The 20,604-nt window shown below is 40.0% G+C and overlaps 1 protein-coding gene across 3 annotated transcripts in view; it reads left to right on the top strand.

Annotated features, from left to right (window-relative positions):
• man1a2 (mannosidase, alpha, class 1A, member 2) overlaps positions 1-20,604 on the top strand; it is a 149,810-nt gene that overhangs the window by 77,200 nt on the left and 52,006 nt on the right. For all 3 annotated transcript variants that reach the window (XM_085435334.1, XM_085435336.1, XM_085435335.1), the window contains exon 6: positions 11,619-11,699. In XM_085435334.1, the coding sequence (XP_085291460.1) occupies positions 11,619-11,699 (81 nt within the window). The remainder of the gene's footprint in view (positions 1-11,618; positions 11,700-20,604) is intronic.

Below are 20,604 nucleotides of genomic sequence, written 5' to 3'. Positions count from 1 at the left end.
CTCTTCTCTTTTTATTCCTGTCTTTATACCGGCACCAAACTCTGGTGCCCAAGCTTCTTACTACACCTACTGAGCCAATCACAGGACACCAAGCAGGGGATCTAACAGCCTGACACTTGGAGGGCTAATTAACCTCGGGATCACTGGGGTTCTGCAGAGAAGAGGAATGGAGAGAGTGAGAGGAGAAAGGCTTAGATTGCATGGAGGACATGGGTGAAATTGGGTTAGGAGAAATGCAACTGGGAGAGAAACTGAAACTGGTCAAGATCAGTCACAGTTTAGTTGAATGGAAGGAGGAAGATTAGGGGGGAGGGCAAAATGGCCGCAATATGGGTAAAATAGATGGGCAAGGGAAAGAGGAAAAATAAAGGTTAAGAAAAGAAAAGATGGGGAGAAAAGACAATTATACATACAGTGGGGCAAAAAAGTATTTAGTCAGCCACCGATTGTGCAAGTTCCCCCACCTAAAATGATGACAGAGGTCAGTAATTTGCACCAGAGGTACACTTCAACTGTGAGAGACAGAATGTGGAAAAAAAAATCCATGAATCCACATGGTAGGATTTGTAAAGAATTTATTCGTAAATCAGGGTGGAAAATAAGTATTTGGTCAATAACAAAAATACAACTCAATACTTTGTAACATAACCTTTGTTGGCAATAACAGAGGTCAAACGTTTACTATAGGTCTTTACCAGGTTTGCACACACAGTAGCTGGTATTTTGGCCCATTCCTCCATGCAGATCTTCTCGAGAGCAGTGATGTTTTGGGGCTGTCGCCGAGCAACACGGACTTTCAACTCCCGCCACAGATTTTCTATGGGGTTGAGGTCTGGAGACTGGCTAGGCCACTCCAGGACTTTCAAATGCTTCTTACGGAGCCACTCCTTTGTTGCCCGGGCGGTGTGTTTTGGATCATTGTCATGTTGGAAGACCCAGCCTCGTTTCATCTTCAAAGTTCTCACTGATGGAAGGAGGTTTTGGCTCAAAATCTCACGATACATGGCCCCATTCATTCAGTCCTTAACACGGATCAGTCGTCCTGTCCCCTTGGCAGAAAAACAGCCCCATAGCATGATGTTTCCACCCCCATGCTTCACAGTAGGTATGGTGTTCTTGGGATGCAACTCAGTATTCTTCTTCCTCCAAACACGACGAGTTGAGTTTATACCAAAAAGTTCTACTTTGGTTTCATCTGACCACATGACATTCTCCCAATCCTCTGCTGTATCATCCATGTGCTCTCTGGCAAACTTCAGACGGGCCTGGACATGCACTGGCTTCAGCAGCGGGACACGTCTGGCACTGCGGGATTTGATTCCCTGCCGTTGTAGTGTGTTACTGATGGTGACCTTTGTTACTTTGGTCCCAGCTCTCTGCAGGTCATTCACCAGGTCCCCCCGTGTGGTTCTGGGATCTTTGCTCACCGTTCTCATGATCATTTTGACCCCACGGGATGAGATCTTGCGTGGAGCCCCAGATCGAGGGAGATTATCAGTGGTCTTGTATGTCTTCCATTTTCTGATGATTGCTCCCACAGTTGATTTTTTTTCACACCAAGCTGCTTGCCTATTGTAGATTCACTCTTCCCAGTCTGGTGCAGGTCTACAATACTTTTCCTGGTGTCCTTCGAAAGCTCTTTGGTCTTGGCCATGGCGGAGTTTGGAGTCTGACTGTTTGAGGCTGTGGACAGGTGTCTTTTATACAGATGATGAGTTCAAACAGGTGCCATTCATACAGGTAACGAGTGGGGGACAGAAAAGCTTCTTACAGAAGACGTTACAGGTCTGTGAGAGCCAGAGATTTTCCTTGTTTGAGGTGACCAAATACTTATTTTCCACCCTGATTTACGAATAAATTCTTTACAAATCCTACCATGTGAATTCATGGATTTTTTTTTCACATTCTGTCTCTCACAGTTGAAGTGTACCTCTGGTGCAAATTACTGACCTCTGTCATCATTTTAGGTGGGGGAACTTGCACAATCGGTGGCTGACTAAATACTTTTTTGCCCCACTGTAAAGATATAGTAGTGACTCTGTACAAGTAAATACAAATCAGACCCGTATAAAACAAACTATTTCAAGCTCTATGGATAGGCGTTGGGTTGAGAGTCACTTGGCCTCACCTCTGCTAAATTAAATGACTGAACTGGGCCTGTTCACTGTGCTGTTGCCTTTTGGACCATATTTAATGGAACTACATAGTACAATTTATTTACAGTCCATGAGGGCAACTCGTTTATATAAAGCATTTTTAAGAGAATTTAGAGACATTCATCAGCAGTTGACATGGCAGGTACGTGATAGAAGTATGAATGATTAAATATAGGCATCATATACAGGAATAAGAAGGGTGGATATTTGTGAGGTGAAAAGGACAGAGGAAAAGAGAGAGAGATACACCGGAAGATTTTATAGTTTTTAACCCTGAGAAAACAGTAAAAGGATACAGAAAGAGATGAAAATTGGCACAGTCATCTTACAATTGTCCCATTTGGATTCATTAAATAAAAGTAGCAGTGTCTTCTCCAGCACAGTGATATCCAAAATACCCACTGGAGCAGCTAATGTAATAAAAGTTCCCTTAGCAGCATGAGTATGAGATTTGTGCCTTACGAAAAAGATGGAGAATTATTAAATGTAAAACAAATGCAATGACAGTGACATGGAGATAAGAGCGTGAGGAAACAAAATTGCGAATATGCTCGTGTGAAGTAATAAAAATCAGGCAGGAGAGGAGAGCCCTCTGGTTACTTAGGAGGGAGAGGAGAGTGGAGATTAGAGGGAGGAGAAGAAGAGAGAGGATGAGATTTGAAGCTGCTGTTAACAAGTGAGAGGAGGAGGGAGGCGTGTCGCTGTGTTTTCATTAATAGCCTGGTTTGATGCTCTTATACCTGTGTGCATTAGGCAGGGGATTCAGGCATAAGCTTCCAGCTATACTATAACATTCAGGAAAGGTTTAGCTAGCTTAGGCTAAACCTTAGAAATATGGTCATGGCATTACTCTGGCTTTTGCATGGGCCTTTTACAAAACAGGTAATATCCCAGCTTGGAGTGAGCCATATTTTTCTTCCTGGCAGTGTAATTGGCAGCAAAAGTGTTATTAAACTTGGCCCTTGTGAATATCAAAGATTTGTTCAACCTAAAGAGAGCAGCTGTACCCAGCTTCCCCAGTCAGAGCACTGAGGCTGGAACCAGGCCATAGTCTGCATTTCCATTTGGGAGATTAAATACATCACTCTTAGTCGAGTTTAATCACTTTCCGGTGCATATAGGAGTGCAAGTTGCCCAATATTACATTGAGGTTAGCTGCTTCTGTGTGTGCACCATCATTGTACTATAGTACTACAAGTACTATAAGCTACTTGTAGACGTGTGCACATCCTTAAACCAGTAATCTCGGCATTCAGTCTTCTTGGATAGGTGTGTGTGTGTGTGTGTGTGTGTGTGTGTGTGTACACACACAGTATTTATTGGCTTGGCAATATTTGGCCACTCTTCCTCGCAGAAGCACTCCAAATCTGTCAGCTAGAGAGGGCATCTTCTGTGCACAGTCCTGTGCAGGTCAGTCCACAGATTGTTCTGTTGGATTTAGGTCTGATCCAAATGACTGATTTGGATGTGTACTCTGTGTCATTGTCCTGTTGGATGCTATAAGTCCTCTTCATCTGCAGCATTCTGGCACTTTTGCTGTTTGATTGGTATTTGACTGGTATAATTTCATCCACTTAAGGAGGGGATTATATGGGACTAAAGCCCCAGTTCCAGCTGAAGAAGAGCATCCTGAAAGTGTAAGAACAAAAAGTGTTGTTTTTGGACAAAAGTACCTTTTGGAATTGTGGCCAAAAAATTCAGTCTCACACATTTTCCTTCATGCTTTTGGGAGAATTTATGCTTACGTTTGTTTGTTTTGGGGGTTTGGGTTTTTTTGTTTTGTTTTTTTGCAAATTGTACTTGGGTTTGGATTAGAGCTGGGCAGTAGAACGATAGCGATATGTATTGTGAAATAACTTTTTCTCGATAGAAAAATTAAACTATTGTGATAGGCCTCATCGCTCTTGTCCTCTTAAAAAAAAAACAACAGCCAATCCAAATTAAGTAGTGCAGAGCCGAACCAATCACAGCCGCAGCGTCGCGTCACGTGACTTGTTACGTACAGCACAAGTGCCAAGCCGCACATGTGTATTTGTTTTGGGAAGCAGCCAGCCGCCGTGCCGCCCGGTAATGGAGGAAATGAGTGTGCCGACTAGAGAAAAATCGACCGAGAGCGTGACCGAAGGTTACCGAAGAGAAAACAGATGATGGTTCCAATGCCGGAGAGATTGTTGAGCGGAAGAGCCATAGAAGTTCTGTAGTGTGACGGTATTTCAGCTATTTCAAGTCTGACAAAAAACAGAGTAGCGTGCCGAAAGCAAGTCTGGAAATACAATAAAGCGGTGCAGCTCAATCTCTGACTGGAAGCGCTAATTCGTCATTCGGCTTTTGTCAGACTAAAGTAACTGTTAAAACCGTTTGAAAAGCTCAGCTATACAACAAGGAGAGATTGAGAATTTCCTTTTAGTTCTCAGTTTATTTGATATTGACAAAAGTTAGTCAGTTTTGTCTGTTCTTCTGTAAAACAAACTAAGATTTATTTTTAGAATTAATATTTTGTTTCTAAGTGGAATTGACAATTTAGTCTGTTTCGTTTGTTCTGTTTTGAAACTTAAACGCTTTAGCGGCTGCCTTTTGTGTAGTTTGCAATATTTGCCTTTATTTATCTGAAAAAGTCTCATGTTCCTTAAGTACATCTACCCTGTTGAACTTATTATGGGAAATAAATATTTAAATAAAAACAAGCTGCTGATTATTTCACATTTTACTTGTGAGCAACGGCACATTTAAATCTTACAAATATAGTTATTTGGCTTATATCGTGATAGATATCGTTATCGCCTGAAATGAAAAAAACATATCGTGATATGAAAAAATCTTATATCGCCCAGCTCTAGTTTGGATGCTTTTCTTTGCCAGAAAGGCTTCCGTCTTGCAATCCTGCCCCATAGTCCAGACAAATGGAAAATACATATTGAGATTGTTGTTACATAGTACACAACTGGTGCTTTCCAGAAATTCCTGCAGCTCCTTTAGTGTTACTCTAGATCCTCTGATAGGCTCCCGAGCTAGTTTTCACCTTGTCTTTTCATCAGTTTTTGGGGGACATCCAGTTCTTTGCGGTGTCAGTTTTTGATGACTGTCTTCACTGTGTTCCTGGTATATTCAGTGCAGTGGAAACTTTGGTACCTTTCTTCTGACTGATACCTTTCAACAGTGAAATCTCTTTGATGCTTTGTAAGCGGTCTGTGAACCAAAGCTTTTGATGCAGCAGGCAACTAAGTAAATGTCAGGAAGGTCCTGCTAGGACCGCTGAACTGTATTTGGGGTTAATCAGTCTCTTTAATTGATAGCAGGTGTGTACACAAGAAGACAGAACGCTGTCTGCTGCTTCAACAGCGTATTCCTTTAAAGGTGTGCCGACTAACAGATTTGTTTGTTGAAATAATTGAATTGCTTTGAAATCATTGTCAGTGAGTTATTGTGGTCTCATTTTTTTTTTTTTAACCTCACTAAAACCTGGTATTTAAAGAGGTATGTGTACACCCTTTATAGCCACTGTACTAAGAATAGTTGCTATTCATCATTCCATAGCATTCATTAAAGTAGTTCCTGCAACTCCAAATTCATCCGAATATGTTGTCTTCCATTTTTTCTTAGTTTAGTTTGATATGCGGGGGAGAAGAATTCAGTGCATCATGCAACAATACACAGGAACATGTGCTTGTGGCATCAAAGCTAGTGGATGGTTCAGTTCTAACTGTAATCTTTAGTCTTTTAGAAATATGTAGAGTGTAATTTACCATTTTGTTTCTTGTTGAATGACCTGACATCTTTGTAGCATGTTGCCCCGTTCCTAGAACCCAGTTAGTTGAGTGAGCAATAAAGTCATTAGCCTAAACAATGAAAATAAGATCCAAGTTATCAAAAACTCCAGCTGAATTGTGCTGTAAGCTGTTTTGAAGTGGACTGCGAACCATACATGAGAAAATAACAAGTATTTTTGAAATATGTGATTGCAGAGTCGTGACATTATTTCCCTCGTCTTCATCTTGCATAAACATAGTAAATTGGTCTCTCTCTCTGTGTGTACACACAGTATTTATTGCTTAAAAGTAACTGTGCGGTTCTTGTGTGCTTTTAGCAAATTTATGCACATTTTTATTGCATATGTTACACCTGCGTTCGTCTACCTCTCAATTCAGCCACCCACTTGCCACCAACACATCCTCCAGCTCCAGCTTTACCACTAATGAATGATTAAATAGCTGCCATGTCAGTTTGAGCCAAGCAGTGAGTCATTGTTGGACTCTCTAGTGTCCTGGTTAGACCCCCGCATTGCAGCTTGCCCTCAGATGATGGATGTGTCGGCATGCGAACTGCATCTATGCTAGGCCCAAACATCCAGCAAACTAATAGACTTTGTTAACTAATGCATTAATGACCCCAATCAAAATGAGGATTTGATCTGATCCCATGCAGCAAGGAGATTGAAATACTGATTAATTCTAGCTGTTGTTTGAGCCCAGTCTGATTTCCTGGATTCATTTGAGTTCTTTATTCAGATTTCTTTCCTAGCATATGATGTTTCTGGCAATAAGAAATGCAGACACATGATTCACAGTCTTTGACAAGGTAGAAAAGGCCATTCTGCTGTTAAAATTTTTATACCATTGCTGAGCTTTTGTGGTCCTGCTCACTTTAAGCTGTCATGTTTGGCATGATTAGACACATCTTCTCCCATCAGTTTCCTTCTTCTAGAAGCCTTTTTACTGAAGGTGAAAGCAGTGACTTACTGTGTTGGCTCCTCTCGTGTCATTTCCAATGACAGACGTTAATATTTTAACTGAATCGTCTGGATGACATGTTTTATCAAATTTGAAGGTCTGTCATCAGATTTGTTGGGATACTTCAGTGAAATCACACACTGAACCAAACAAACAAAAAGATGCATTCTCACCAGCTGTTGAGATCCCAGGTTTTAATATGAATATTCTTTTGTAAATTTATTTTTTATTTAAATTACATTGTAAAATGTTATTGTTGAGCTTTTAAAACATAATGTTTTCAAATATGTTGTTTCATGCAAGTATCTTACACCAGGGATGTTTTAACATCATATAAAGCTCTGGGAATAAACAGCAATTAGGGTTGGGAGAGATGTTAAAATCGACAGTCTACAAATATACATTCAAGGAGGTGTGAAACATTAACCTCTTACCTTTTATTGTTAACATAATGATTAAAATCCAGCTAACACAGAACCTTTCAGAATCAGCTTTATTGACAAGTATGTGTGAACTGGGCTCCGGCTATTTCTTTGCTTTCAGTGTACAGAACAGAGTAGACGGCAGACAATACTGAGAACATGACACCAACACGTGTAGCATGTTCATGTTGCGTTTACAGAGTTGATGGCACTGTTGATTATAAAGGGTTTAATAATTCCCATATTGACACATGTGGGCACACATGCCTATTCGCTTTAATGTACAGTTAGGTCAGTAAATATTTGGACACAGACAATATTTTTTCTAATTTTGATTCCATACATTACCACAATGAATTTTAAAGGAAATAACTTCAATGCGGTTGAAGTGCAGGCTTTGAGTAGGTTGAAAAAGATTGCATAAAAATGTGATGAACTAAAGCATTTTTACCACAATACCTTTAATTCAGGGGCTCAAATGTCATTGGAAAAATTCAGTAGCTAAAAATAAAATCTTCATTTCTAATATTTGGTTGAAACCTTTTGCTGGCAATGGGTCTAGTCTTCAACAAGCGAAATGCATGCTATATTATGTATCTGTATTATGAAACACTGCCCAATAAATTTGACTGCATTTAGCTGGATTTGAGCTGACAGTACGTCTCTGACCACCTCAGATTTCATTCGACTCCTTCTGTCCTGTGTCACATCATCAAGTACTAGCGTCCCAGTGCCACTGGCAGCCATGCACGCCCAAGCCATCACACGGCTTCCACTGTGTTTTATAGTTGATTTGGTACGCTTTGGATCAGGAGCTGTTCTGCGCCTTTTCCATAGGTTGATCTTGGTTTTATCTTTCCAAAGAATGTTTTCTCCAGAGCTGTGCTGGCTTTTTGATTTTCTTTTCTTTTTTTCTTTGTTTTTTCTTTTTTTTGAATAGAAAGTCCAATCTAACCTTTCTATTCTTGAGGCTTATCAGTGGCTTGCACTCATTTAAAACAAACCTTCATTATCAATAACAGAAAATGGCACAAAAAATAAATGCTGACAGAGAGCTGACAGATCTGTTTGTACTGATACATGTTGGATATAAATAGAGGGGGGAGTGAGTGTTGTTAAGAGTGTTAAAATAGAAGATCATATAATGAAGTGACCCTGATGTTCTGTTTAGTAGCTCCATGACAAAATACATGATTTCAGTCCAACCGTATATTCCTGTGCTGCTCTCAAGCCTCACTGCACAACCTGTGTAACTCCGGCTACGTCCACACGTACACGGGTATTTTTTGAAAGCGGAGATTTTCTGTTTTCGTTTGTAAAAAAAAATCCCGTCCACACGTAAAAGCCAAAAACGAAGGAAAACGCTGCCGGGAACATGCCAAAGCAGCAGGTAGCGATATATTCCTGACCGTGTAGAAATGTTGGCCAATCAGAAGTCTAGAAGCCTGGGTGGGAAAGAGTAAACAAAGATGGCGCATAGAAGCAGCACTGAGTCCTATGTGTGGAGGACTCAGTGCTGTGTGTGTATATGTAAGCATTTAAACACTGCAGAGAGGAAAAATGAACAGTAACGTTATTTTGTCTAAGTCCGCCATGGTAGAAATTCATTTCACCGAAACAATAACCTAGCGCACAGTGTGACGTCAAACTGTAGAAACAGTCATTGGTCCACACGTAAACGCAAAAACTGAGTTTTCGAAAATATCCACCCTGGCAGGAGTTTTTAAAAAATCTCCATTTTCAGTGACCGAAAACGCCGTTTACATGTGGACAAAAGGTGCAAACGCATAGAAAAATCTGCGTTTTCAAAAATACCCGGGTACGTGCGGACGTAGCCTCCCACTTCCCCCTCTGTGCTCACCTCAGGCTTTTTTGTTTTTGTTTTGTTTTTGTTTGTTTTTTTTTAAATCAGGGTTGTTTTGTCCCTGCTTTTCATTGGGCTTAGTGCTTCTAAACTGCAGCTGTAAATGGCTAACAAGTAAAGGCTGACTCATGCTGTAGACCATAGGTGTCAAACTCTGGCCCCCGGGCCAAATTTGGCCCGCAGCCTAATTACATGTGGCCCGCGAAGCCATACCAAATTATTATTAGAGCTGGCCTACTGGTATTATACAGCTAATATATATATTGCTTAGTATTAAGCTTTGCTTGTTCCATATTCAGTTTTTTAGCAAAACTTGTTTGAGTCCATAAGAAAAGATTCATTCTTATATCTGGAGGAAGATTTTTTTTCCAATAAATATTAATGTTAGCCCAGTTTTGAATTTTGGCCCACTGTGTATTTGAGTTTTACACAATCCTGCTTTAGACGGATGCCAGCCTTCGGCTGGATGAGAGCTTCCCAGTCGCCACCTTTCATCAGGTTTAACACAAACCTGTAGCTCGTCTTGCCTTTCAGTGGGTTTTGTTGAAGTGCTGATTGTGTGCCGGTAAAAATGAAAACCTTTTTAGTTGGGCTTAGTCTGAAAACTTTGGGTGCAGAGAGAAAATATGTGCAAGTTGAAAATAGGTTTATGCAGGCAGTATTCAACACTTTCCCCTTCCAGCACTAATCCACACATGGGATCTGAGGCAGGAAGCAACTCTGGTACTTTAAGACACATTCAAACAGCTTGCAAAATAAAAATTAACTCAACATCGAGTGTACGGCTGCTACATTCTCTCGCTCTCTCTCCTTTTTTTTTTGCTTATACTCAAGTGAAAGCCTCAACAATGATAGGGCTTCACTATTTCAGGAGCAAATCAGACCTGTTATATCTGAGAGGTCAAAATCCACCCTGCTGCGAACAGCCCATAGATCAAGAGATACTATAGAGATTGTGGGGTTTACCTTCAAAAGATGCTCAGATTTTCAGACATGAACCACAGTATTGTACAGCTAGATGTAACACTGTATGCCTCTGTAGATAAGAAAAGCATTCTTTAGGGAAATGTGCCTGTGGGGGAAGGCATGCCAAGAAGGCTCACTGTTCCCTGTATAGCTCTATTGAAAAGACTTCCCAGCAGAAGCATTATCTGACAGGTTATGGCAGCTCTTTGCACTGAAGGAAATGCAAGAAGCCAAGAGAGGCTCTTGAATGAATTAAGTGGATTAGATGAAGCTAGACTGACATCAGGGCCAGGTTTGCGCTAATGTGAGTACCGGTGCTGACCAGTGTTCAGGCCTGAGCATCACAACCAGTCTTTGAATGTTCTTGTTCACATGTGCTCCTGACTCCAGGTTAGAGTTACCTCATCAGGTTACAGAAGAGAGTGCTGTAAACTGTGAGTACTGTAATCAGTAAGGCTCAATCATAAATATTTGATGTATTTATTTGAACCATGCTGTGGCTGATCTTAACATGTTATAGCCACACAATGTTCCTGCACTCCTCCGCTTCTTTCTCCTATTCATTTACTGTAAACAGAGGTCATTCAGCCTGCACTTTAAAAAATGTGTAGGCAGAGTTCTCTCATCTTTGGTACGTTTTCATTTCTAATGTGAAAATATCAGCGCAAGGTCATGTTGTAAATTGCAAGAAGCTCTCAGCATTTGAATGTACGGGACCAAAAAGGCGTTCCAGGTGAATAACATTTCTGCATCACAGTCGCTGTGTCATCAACCATGTTGTCAGTCACAGTCTTCCAATTTCCCAAACACGAGGAATGCTGTGGTTTGAAGGAAGCTGCAAGGCCAGCAGTACAAGCATTGCACAGAGTGAAATCAGTCAAGTGTGTACATGAAAGTCTTAATTAGGTTCTCCTTTGGAGGCACATTAATTGGGATGAGCAGCCAACTAATTCGAATTGGCAAACAATAACCATGGTAACAACTTTAGACCCAAATAATGTGCGAAATCACCTTAACCACTTCGTGTACTCGTGGTGGCTTTAGTTCAGTGTTTAATCCTCAAGACGTCTTTTCTCTCCTGTCGCTCTCACACGTTCCACTTCATATCTGCTGGCAGGTTACTGCCTTGTTGCTCAGCGCTAATGATTCAAAGATTTTTGTTTCACTTGGACAGCTTTTACTGTCTGATCTGTCTGAAAGTACCTTTCCACTTTGCATCTTTTCCTGCGTGACATGCAAATCAGCAATAACATTAAGAAGCCATTGATCTTAGTGTTTTGTTATACAGCACCACTGGGCTTCACCAAAGCCAGAAATTAATACTGCTCACAGTTATGTATCCAGTGTCACCAGAGAATAGAGCCAATAGGGGAGTGCTGTTTTGCCTGTTCTGTTTAGATATTGGGTATTAGTGATTACTTTGTGCCATTTCCTGTAGCAAGCTGCTTTATTTAATGATTTTTGTGCTGTCTTAATTTTCCAGAATGCTGAGGTGTCAGTGTTTGAGGTCAACATTCGGTTCATAGGAGGATTGCTGGCTGCCTACTACCTCTCTGGACAGGAAGTAAGTACTTATTTGCTTGTGTGTGTTGTATATGAGAGTGTAAGAATTTTTTAGTGTTATTTTTTTCTACATTGGACAGAAAATTGATGAAAAATAGATGTTAGTTCAAATCACCTGGGCTATAATCCTCAAAAATGATCTTCATGTCTCCTTGTTTCATCTCTCCTCTCCTCTCCTATTAAATCCAACAGGCAAATTTTGCTTCTTGGTTTAAGGAGCTGGTGAACATTAAATCCAACCATCCATATTTCTTTTTCTGTTCTTTCCCACCTCTTCTCTGTCCATCCAATCCGCTCCAACTTTCATGCCCAGCCGAGCAGTGCTCCCTCTATAATAGGAGCAAATACATCAAACTCGCCCAGCACAACCTCCACGACTACTGTGCTCCCAAGAATTTATATGGGGGGGTTACTGCCCGCCAACAGATCTCGAAAGAAATCAGTGCTTTTCTTAGCCTTTTCACTTCACCACAAATACAGCTCTGACACAGTTGCTAACTTTCAATATTGTCTCCTGTAAATCCTGATTTCCCTTCCTTTAGTCTTTGTTTCTCAAACCACAGCTGTCAGAAATGCCTACAAGTACACCCTGAAGATACAGAAATCAAGCGGTGTTTTTTGCGAGTAGACAGCCAGTGAAGTTCTCAAAATAAACCACGATGGGCTGAGTAGGCATTTTGCTTTGATTATAGGGCCACACCTTTAGATGAAGGCTGCTGTGGTTCATCTAAAGGTGAAGGTTGTTTTTGTAAAGACAAATCTATTGTCTTGTCCGTCACTAATATTGTTCTCTTCATACCTTTCATGTACATCAAGAAGTAGTCTGAAAAAAAAAATTTCCGGTCTTTTAAGTGACATTTGTGAAAAATATGATCAGTTTAGTAGCAGACACCCCATTCACATTAACTTGATGCTAGTGGTCAAGACTTTTGTGGCATTTTCTTGCCCTTTATGCTTTGCTCATTCTGGGAAACCATCAGCTTATTCTGCTGTCCTAATGTCTAAAGAGCACATTTTTGCAGTGAAGCCATCTGGTCAGAGAATGTGTGTGGGGTGAGCCAGTCATTTAACTGCTAAGACGAAAGCTCAATCGGATGATAGCCAGTGGTTTTAAAATGCATTTAAATAACCGCAGTTATTCATTTGCTCTTGATAAAGGCTTTGTACCTGCTATAGATTGCATATAAATGATAGATCAGAGGCAGGGTTGCTAATTTGTCAGCTAGTTAAATGTGTTTTTAAACTGTATGGCTCTAATAAACATAATCATTAACTGTACCATGTAGCAGAGACATCAGAACTATTGTTTGTACCAGGCTGTTAGTGGACTTTTTAATGCTGCAAGGTTGGGCTTTTGTATTATGGGAGGCTGTGCACATGGACTCACTTTTAGAGCTGGACTCAAGTAGCGATTTAAAAAGTGATGGCAGTTCCACATTGGCCTCATTTCAGACATGGAGTCTTTGACTTGGTTGCTTGCATGTCGCCAAGCGTCCTTACATAAGTTCAATAGATGAAGATAATATCACAGAGGTAAGGCAGCAGGCCCACTTAAGTTTAAAGTGGGCTGTATGTCACATCCCTGCTATAAGGGGAAGCTGTGGCTGAATTAAAAAGAGGGTAAATATAGACGTGAGTGTCTCAAAGTTCAAGTTTTGTATTTCTTTTTTAGTGGAGAGAGTAGAAAGCATAAGCATAAACTAACCATTTATTTACAATTAGATTTTGGTTAACAGCTGAGGAGAAATCCAAAAAACTTATTTGAAAATTGGAATGAAAGACCGTTAAACACCCTAAAAGTAACACGTTTGTTTTGTTTGGTAATTAAAGCCATGAAGAGAACAGATTAGTCATTTGCAATGTTTCAGAAGCAGATTTAAAAAAAACCCAAAAAAAACCAAAAAACAATCTTGTTCTGCCCACTCACTGAAAAATGCTCAACAAACTTTACTCAGTCACACTGAGTGTCCAGAGGTTGTGGGTTGGATTTATGGAACCGATAAACATTGTGATAATTTACTGCGAATAACAACAGAAGCCCAAGTGGCTCACAAGCAAAACTTAATGCCACTCTTGTTCCCCACACTGCACTTCACCTCCTATTCCCTTGCTCAATTTCACTTCCCCCACCCAAATCAAACTCAGTCATTCATCAGAGCCCACTGGAGTGATAATAGAAGCAGTGGGAGGTGGAAAAAGAGGGAGATCGAGCATGGGAGGGCTTAGAGGAGAGACAGTGATGGAGGGAACAGAGGAGAGGGTGGAGAAACCTGTGCGATGGGACAGTGAAGATGAGTGGAGGGTGTTTGGAGGTGATTGTTACAGATAAAGAGATGTGAGTGGGGAGTGAGGATGATGAATGACTCTGGAGGGGAAAAAGCAAGTCAGATTCATTCTTCACTCTCACTGAACATGTCCTTGAGCAAGGCATTTAACCCTCCTACTGTTCAGGCAGCAGTAGAATAAATACAGATTGTTATAAAAAAAAAAAAAAAGTGGTAACAGATGATTGAAAAAAACAACAGCTTAGGATTGGTGATGAACTGGGCGTTAAAGGTCTGTCCCATGTTGGATGTTAGTGAATCCTTGTAGCTGTATGTGTGTGGGACAGTCACAGATAGTGATGGATTGATTTAGAGTTAACGCAAGAAAACACATGGCCCCAAACAAATGCACAGAAACACTAATGCTCTGGTTTTGTATACATTTTGCTCGTGTTCTAATCTGAGCCCACATGTATAGATAAATAAGCATTAATTAAAGCCCAGAAGTACTCATCTTCTAGAGGTGGGAATCACCATACATCCCACGATACGATATTATCACAATACTTAACGCATGATACGATATTATTGCAATTTTTAAAAATATTTTGCGATATTCAGATTCTGTACATAAAGGTAAACTTTATCAATATTCATTTTATCTAATATCAAAGTCTCACACTCAGTCTTTCTCTCGTTTCAGTCAGTTTTATTGTTGACAAACTGAACGGTTTGTATTACAGTCTAGTCCAACTTAACTGAATGCAACCATCTGGTACGATTATAGCTATTCTGAACTATGCAATTTATGAAAACTATGCAGCCCCTTCAGCAACTGAAGAATTTGAAAGTAAATGAAAACAAAATATAATTTTACATTAAATAAAAAAGTTTTAAACTTAACTAAAATAAAACGTGTCTTAAATTAAAACAGGTAAACTGTCATGTTTATTGCTGCCCAAAAAAAAGTTAAACACATTTGGACAGTGAAGGAATGTCAGGATTCTTGCTCAGAAAAAGGATCAACAGGCTCTGAAGTCAGAGCATGTTCCATTCCACGAAAAATTGTTTGTAACAAAATATCGATTTCTGCTGTCCCTGTATCGATACATTATTAGCAAACCAAATACCACGATACTACATAGTATCGATTTTTTCCCCCACCCCTATCATCTTCCAAATCAGCGTTTACAGAGCTCACTGCCTCTATAATGGCTCTTTAACTATACAAAACTGAGCTATTTTCACTTGAAATTAAAACAAAAAAGTTTTTATTTAAACTTCCGTGAATACGCAAACATGGACACTAGTACCTCAGTTATTATTTTTCCCCTTTTTGATTATATTAAGAATTTTTTTCACATACTGTATATTCCTGCACAGAATACAGCTTCACAACATATATATATTTACTGTTATAGAGAGTTAATTCTATTTTTTTTTATCTGTCTGTACACACTTTCATCTCGCTCTTTGCAAATTTCAGACTTTAATATTACCACAGCTTCTAACGCAGAATTTGAATACTCAAACTCTGTTTTCATATACGATACAATTCTTACTGGACGTTAAACCAGTGCTTGTTGTTCAGTTCCTCATACTGTTTATAAATGATGGCTATAGCCACTGGGACATCATCTGGTTTGCGTCTTGTTTTTGAAGCTTTGAGCGTCTGCTGTTGCCATCTTAGCTTTTTGGAAACCTTGGTTTGGGGTGGCAGTGAGGATTATTATCACTTTGGACACCAGTGGGGACTGTAATTTACAAAAAAAACCATTGAGTATGGCTGTAATAGCGATTAAGATCATGAGCGCTTTGGCTTTTTTCAGGACATAGATCAGGGCATCTAAGGAGTCATTTTTTCCTGTTGACTTCTATACATTCAGACATTTGAAACCACAGCAGTCCCCCCGGCCATTAAAAAACAGATTTAAAGCATGCTCACTTTGGCTTTATTTTCAGACCAGTAAGTTATGAAGACTCGCAGCTTCAGGTTGAGTCTGCCTTGCATCACAGAACGGCAAGACTGGGCCATACAGGAAATGAGAGGGTAATGATATTAGAAACGCATGCTGCTGCTTGGGACAGCTGGCAAGAATGTAAGACATTGCTGAGCTGAATTTGGCTTTGTCGCGTTGCAGAAGCTTCCTGTCACGTTGAGAGCTTTGAAGTTTCCTCAGAAGCCACCATGCTTGCTCTTTTTTCTTTGGGTAACCTCAATGTGCAAATTTCTGATCTCTAAATTTCCAAGAAGCTCAAGTAGGGAAAGCCAAAACAATACAAGCAATTTACAAAACAAACCCACCGATGTAATCTGTGTGGAAGAGGACCAAGGGCAGCCTCGTCAGATAAGGCTTCCTAGTTATTATTGGTTGTATTTGTCAGTCTCCAACAGTGCAGTCCCAAAAGATATAAACACAGACAAGGTAACGAGAAAGACAAAACGAGAATCTGAGAAAACACTCAGGAAGATTGAATAAAGGACAGAAAGCAAAACCAAAGTGATAAAAGCCAGCCAGGGAGAAACAGATAAAGACAGAAATGAAGGTGCAGCAGACAAATGTAGAAGAACAAAGAGCAGGAGGGTTGGAGATCAACATTCAGAAGGTGTTTGCCTGAGAGAGTGGAAACAGTGCAGCAGTGATGGATTGTGTTTACTCCTCGTCTGTCCCCAGCTTTATTCTTTTAGACTCTCCTTTCTACTCCTTTTCTCTTATGTCCTCCAAACTTCTCCTCTCCTGTCTTTAGTCACTCTTTTTGTCCTACTCTACTCAACGCCTGTCTGCACTAGTCTCCACAATCTTTCGCTTCTCTCTTGTTTGTCTGTTCTTCTAAAGGAATTTGATATAAATTATATTTTGTGTACACTTTCATTTAGAATTGGCTGCAATTAGAGCCATTTTCCATTAGTACCTGCTCAGGTTGGCTCGGTGCGGCCCGACACTCATTTTAGAGTTTTCTATTAGGTCATAGTACCTGGCACAAGGTACTTTTTTTTTTTAGTGCCTACTCAACAGGATTTCCAAGCAATCCAAATGTCCCCGAGTCTGACTAAAAGCCACAAACCAAGCAGCAGGTATAAAATGGCCTCAACTGCCACTGTAGCTGCCGTCATAGGCAACTCTCGCATTTAAGTTCATTTTATTAGATATGTAAGGTTGAAACAATTAGTAGTTGAAATATTGAGAAATAAATCAATAGTAATTCATGTTTTGTTCATTGGATTTATATGTTTAAATGTGTTATTTTTGCTAATTGTGCAATTAGATAGGAACCTTTTCTATAGTTCAGTCTGTTGTTGCTAAGAGGGTATTTTTTGGCTGGCACACTCAGCAAGCTAATTGAGAGACGAGCCACGAGGTTTGCAGGTCCACAGTAAGATAAATAAAAGAGTGCCTTTTTTGGACCTCCCCACGATGTAAGGATTAAAGTTTTATTCCCTTGGAGTGAGGCCAATGAGGTAAATGTTTTCTTTTGTTTATTTTCGTTGTATGTAAATACGCTAGTGTTGCGTGATATTCTCGTGCAATTACCGCAGTGTGAGGTGTAATGTGTATTTTATTGATTGTTTTGTTGGAATGTTTCGCCATATATAATGCTTAAGGGCTTTATTAAGAATATTCATTTAAGTTTGTATTTCTTTTTAGTTCTGACAGCATTGTATCGGCTGTGGTTGGACATCATTACATGTTAAGGCATGTCGAAGAATCCTCCTGTCTGAAATAAATGTCAGTTAAAACATAAAGAACAAGTTGAGCTTTATTACGACTCGAGGGGAGTAACAGCCACCTTTGTTTTAGTGTTCATGTCGCGTACAAATGATGTCAGTTTGGCTACATTGATATAGTGAGTTAAACACATTCATCGGTACTCAATTGTAATGGAAAACGAGCCGTACTGCCTCACGTTGTGTCGAGCAGGTCCGAGTAGGTACTAATAGAAAAAGGGCTTTAGTGAGGCAACCAAGCATCCCTTGGTGACCATGGTATCTAAGGATGTTGCTGAGACTGGACACTGCCCCATCCTTATGTATCCAGCAATACCCCAGCCCAGTGTAAAAACAATTGAATCAGCGGTTTTCACATAGACTCCTTTTATAATTGGATATAAATTTGAAACATTTTCAGCTCAAGAAAGAGGAGAAAAATAAATTTTAGTATTTATGGTGGTTTTTACCCTTCAGCTATAAAAGGCTCGTGGCTATAGTCATCACCCCACCAGGCAGGCAGTTTGGACACCCAAGTTTGTGAATGCAATAACTCGAGAAAGTAGGATTAAAATTGCTACCATAGGTGTTACCACTAAGATAACTTGGACAAATTTGAATCACAGTGAACTTTAAGTCGACCTCAAGGTCAAGGTGTCTCTACTAAGAGGCTGAAGGGCGGCACTGGCGGCCGCCAGTATTTTTCAATACTAAGGTTGAAGGAATTGTTTGGGGGGAATAGATCAATTACTAAAATAATCTATGGCTGCAGCCCTGCTGACAGTTGGAGGACGGCTTCTTCCTCTGCTGTGTGAAGTTGCTAATAAATCTGCAAAGTCATCAGTTACTTTCACTGGCAAGTAGTATGAAAATAAAATGCTCCAACACAAGAACAAAGATATGGCTGTATGGCTGAGTTATTTTTATGTATGATATATTTATTTTTTTAGGTTTTTCTCAAACTTGCCTATTGCACTGGCAGTTTTACTGTACAGAAGAAAACAAACCACTGAAACATAGTATCTATACTCACACTAAAATGACAATTGCCTGGTATTATACCTGCCAAAAAACACCGTGTCTGGTTGTTACAGTGGATATGTAAGGCTTTAGAGACCGTGTATGGCGTAACAGAGTGCTGGCCTCTGCTGTCAGTTAATTAAACTGTGTAGTGTATGTGTTATAGTGGTGTTGAAGCAGGTCAGTGGTTTTCTCTGCATTTATGCAAAGTTGTTTCCCATTGCTCCTGTAGTGAGTGTTGCAACAATTTTTTGCACCTGATTTAGCGAGGGGAACTTAACAGGCCAGTTCACCTTAAAATCAAATGTTTGTTTTCCCCTTTGGCCTGTAATGATGTTTATTCCACTGGATTTTCTTTGTGAGGGTGTAAATATACAGCCTGCAGGCCCAGTCCAACAAACAGTCCAGTGTGACCCACTGGATGGTGAAGTCATTCATAGTTTAGTAACATGCACTCCTCGTCCTGTCTCTAAGTGTAGTTCAGGGAAGGTTAAAATTATTAAATATGATCATCTGATCATTTTTACAAACACCCAAAGTAAAGATAAAAATCGTTATTAAAACGGAGTATTCCCTGACTATAGTTGCAAGTTGCTCGTGGTTGCTAACAGACGCTAGGTGAAATTGATCGCTAAGCCCCAGTCATGTAGGTCTAGAGACCAGTCAGTGACCTCACTGGTCAGGCATTGTTAGGGAGTAAGTGGTTGCTGGGTGAAATGGGTCACAAAGATGTATCCAGTGGTGCACTGAGAGAAATCCTTGCAATTACATGCTCTCAAGTAGATTTCTGTGGTTGCCAGTCATTGTTTGAAAACACTTGCAGAGTACTCGCTAAGTGGTGGATGATATAGCCTCAAAACTACATTACGCTGTTTCAAGTGAGTAATTTCTGCTGACTTAGAAAAACTGTTGCCCAGTGCATTCACATGTTTATTTTCTGGGGTTGCACATCACCAGCTGCTAGCATCTCCTTCATAGGCTGGTGTGTTTTGTTTTTTGCTTAAATGGTGAAACAAGTTTGTCGTTTCCACTTTATGCAGGAAGCGTTTTCCTGCATCAAAAACCTTTAAAAGTAGAAGTAGTCTGCAGAGTAGTAGCAGCAGTAGTAGTAGTCTGTCTGTAGACTGTAGTCTGCAGTAACGCACAATTTTCCCTTTGAAGGTGACCATTGTCTATTTCCTGTCGTAACCGGTTGCCAACTGTTCTCTATGCGATTGAGGCCTTGTAACTTAAGTGTGGTAGTAGAAAAAATAGATTTTAGAAAACTATTCATTTATGTGACTAAATCGCTCATGATGTCTGAAGACAGATATTTTTAGCTAAATGCCAAGCGTCTTTCAATTCTGTTATAGTTAAGAGAAGGCAGACATTTTTACAGCTGGTATCTCCTAGACGGGGCAATTTTTCCCAACTGCTCCCTTATTCGTCAGGGTTTGCCACAGTGTGTAGCTTCATATATATTTGATTTGGCAGATTTTTAGGTTGGATGCCCAAAGGGATTTATGCCTCCTCCCGGGATCGAACCAGAGATCCTTTGCTTGTTAGGCAAGATTAGATCAAAGATTTTATCGATGAAAGTGATATCTGCCATGGAGACTCCAATGCTCTTTACAACTGTACAAGTTCTGTCATGTCTTTGAGTTTCTTTAGAACTTTGAGAATATAGCCCTCATGAAATAGTGGAGTTGTAGTTCTAGATTGCTTCTTTATGTTGCTAATCATTTAACAGGTTGAAGCACCAAAGCAGGGAAAGGACTTAGAAGTTAACTGCCTTTACCTGTGCCTTCAATAGGATATATCTTTGTTGTTGTAAAACAAAATTAAATGCAGTACTTTACTGTGTTTAAAAGGATGCAAATAATTTGCCCATGTGTGCTTCTTTATAAACCCATTAAGCTTTCTAAATCTGTCCTCTT

The sequence above is a fragment of the Copadichromis virginalis genome, linkage group LG16 (genome assembly GCF_057382275.1).
Source record: "Copadichromis virginalis isolate Kocher_CV1m ecotype Utaka linkage group LG16, C_Virginalis_male_GT1.1, whole genome shotgun sequence".
Taxonomy (NCBI): Eukaryota; Metazoa; Chordata; class Actinopteri; order Cichliformes; family Cichlidae; genus Copadichromis; species Copadichromis virginalis.
Note: the sequence above shows the minus strand (reverse complement) of the source record. Positions and strands in the feature narration are given on the sequence as shown.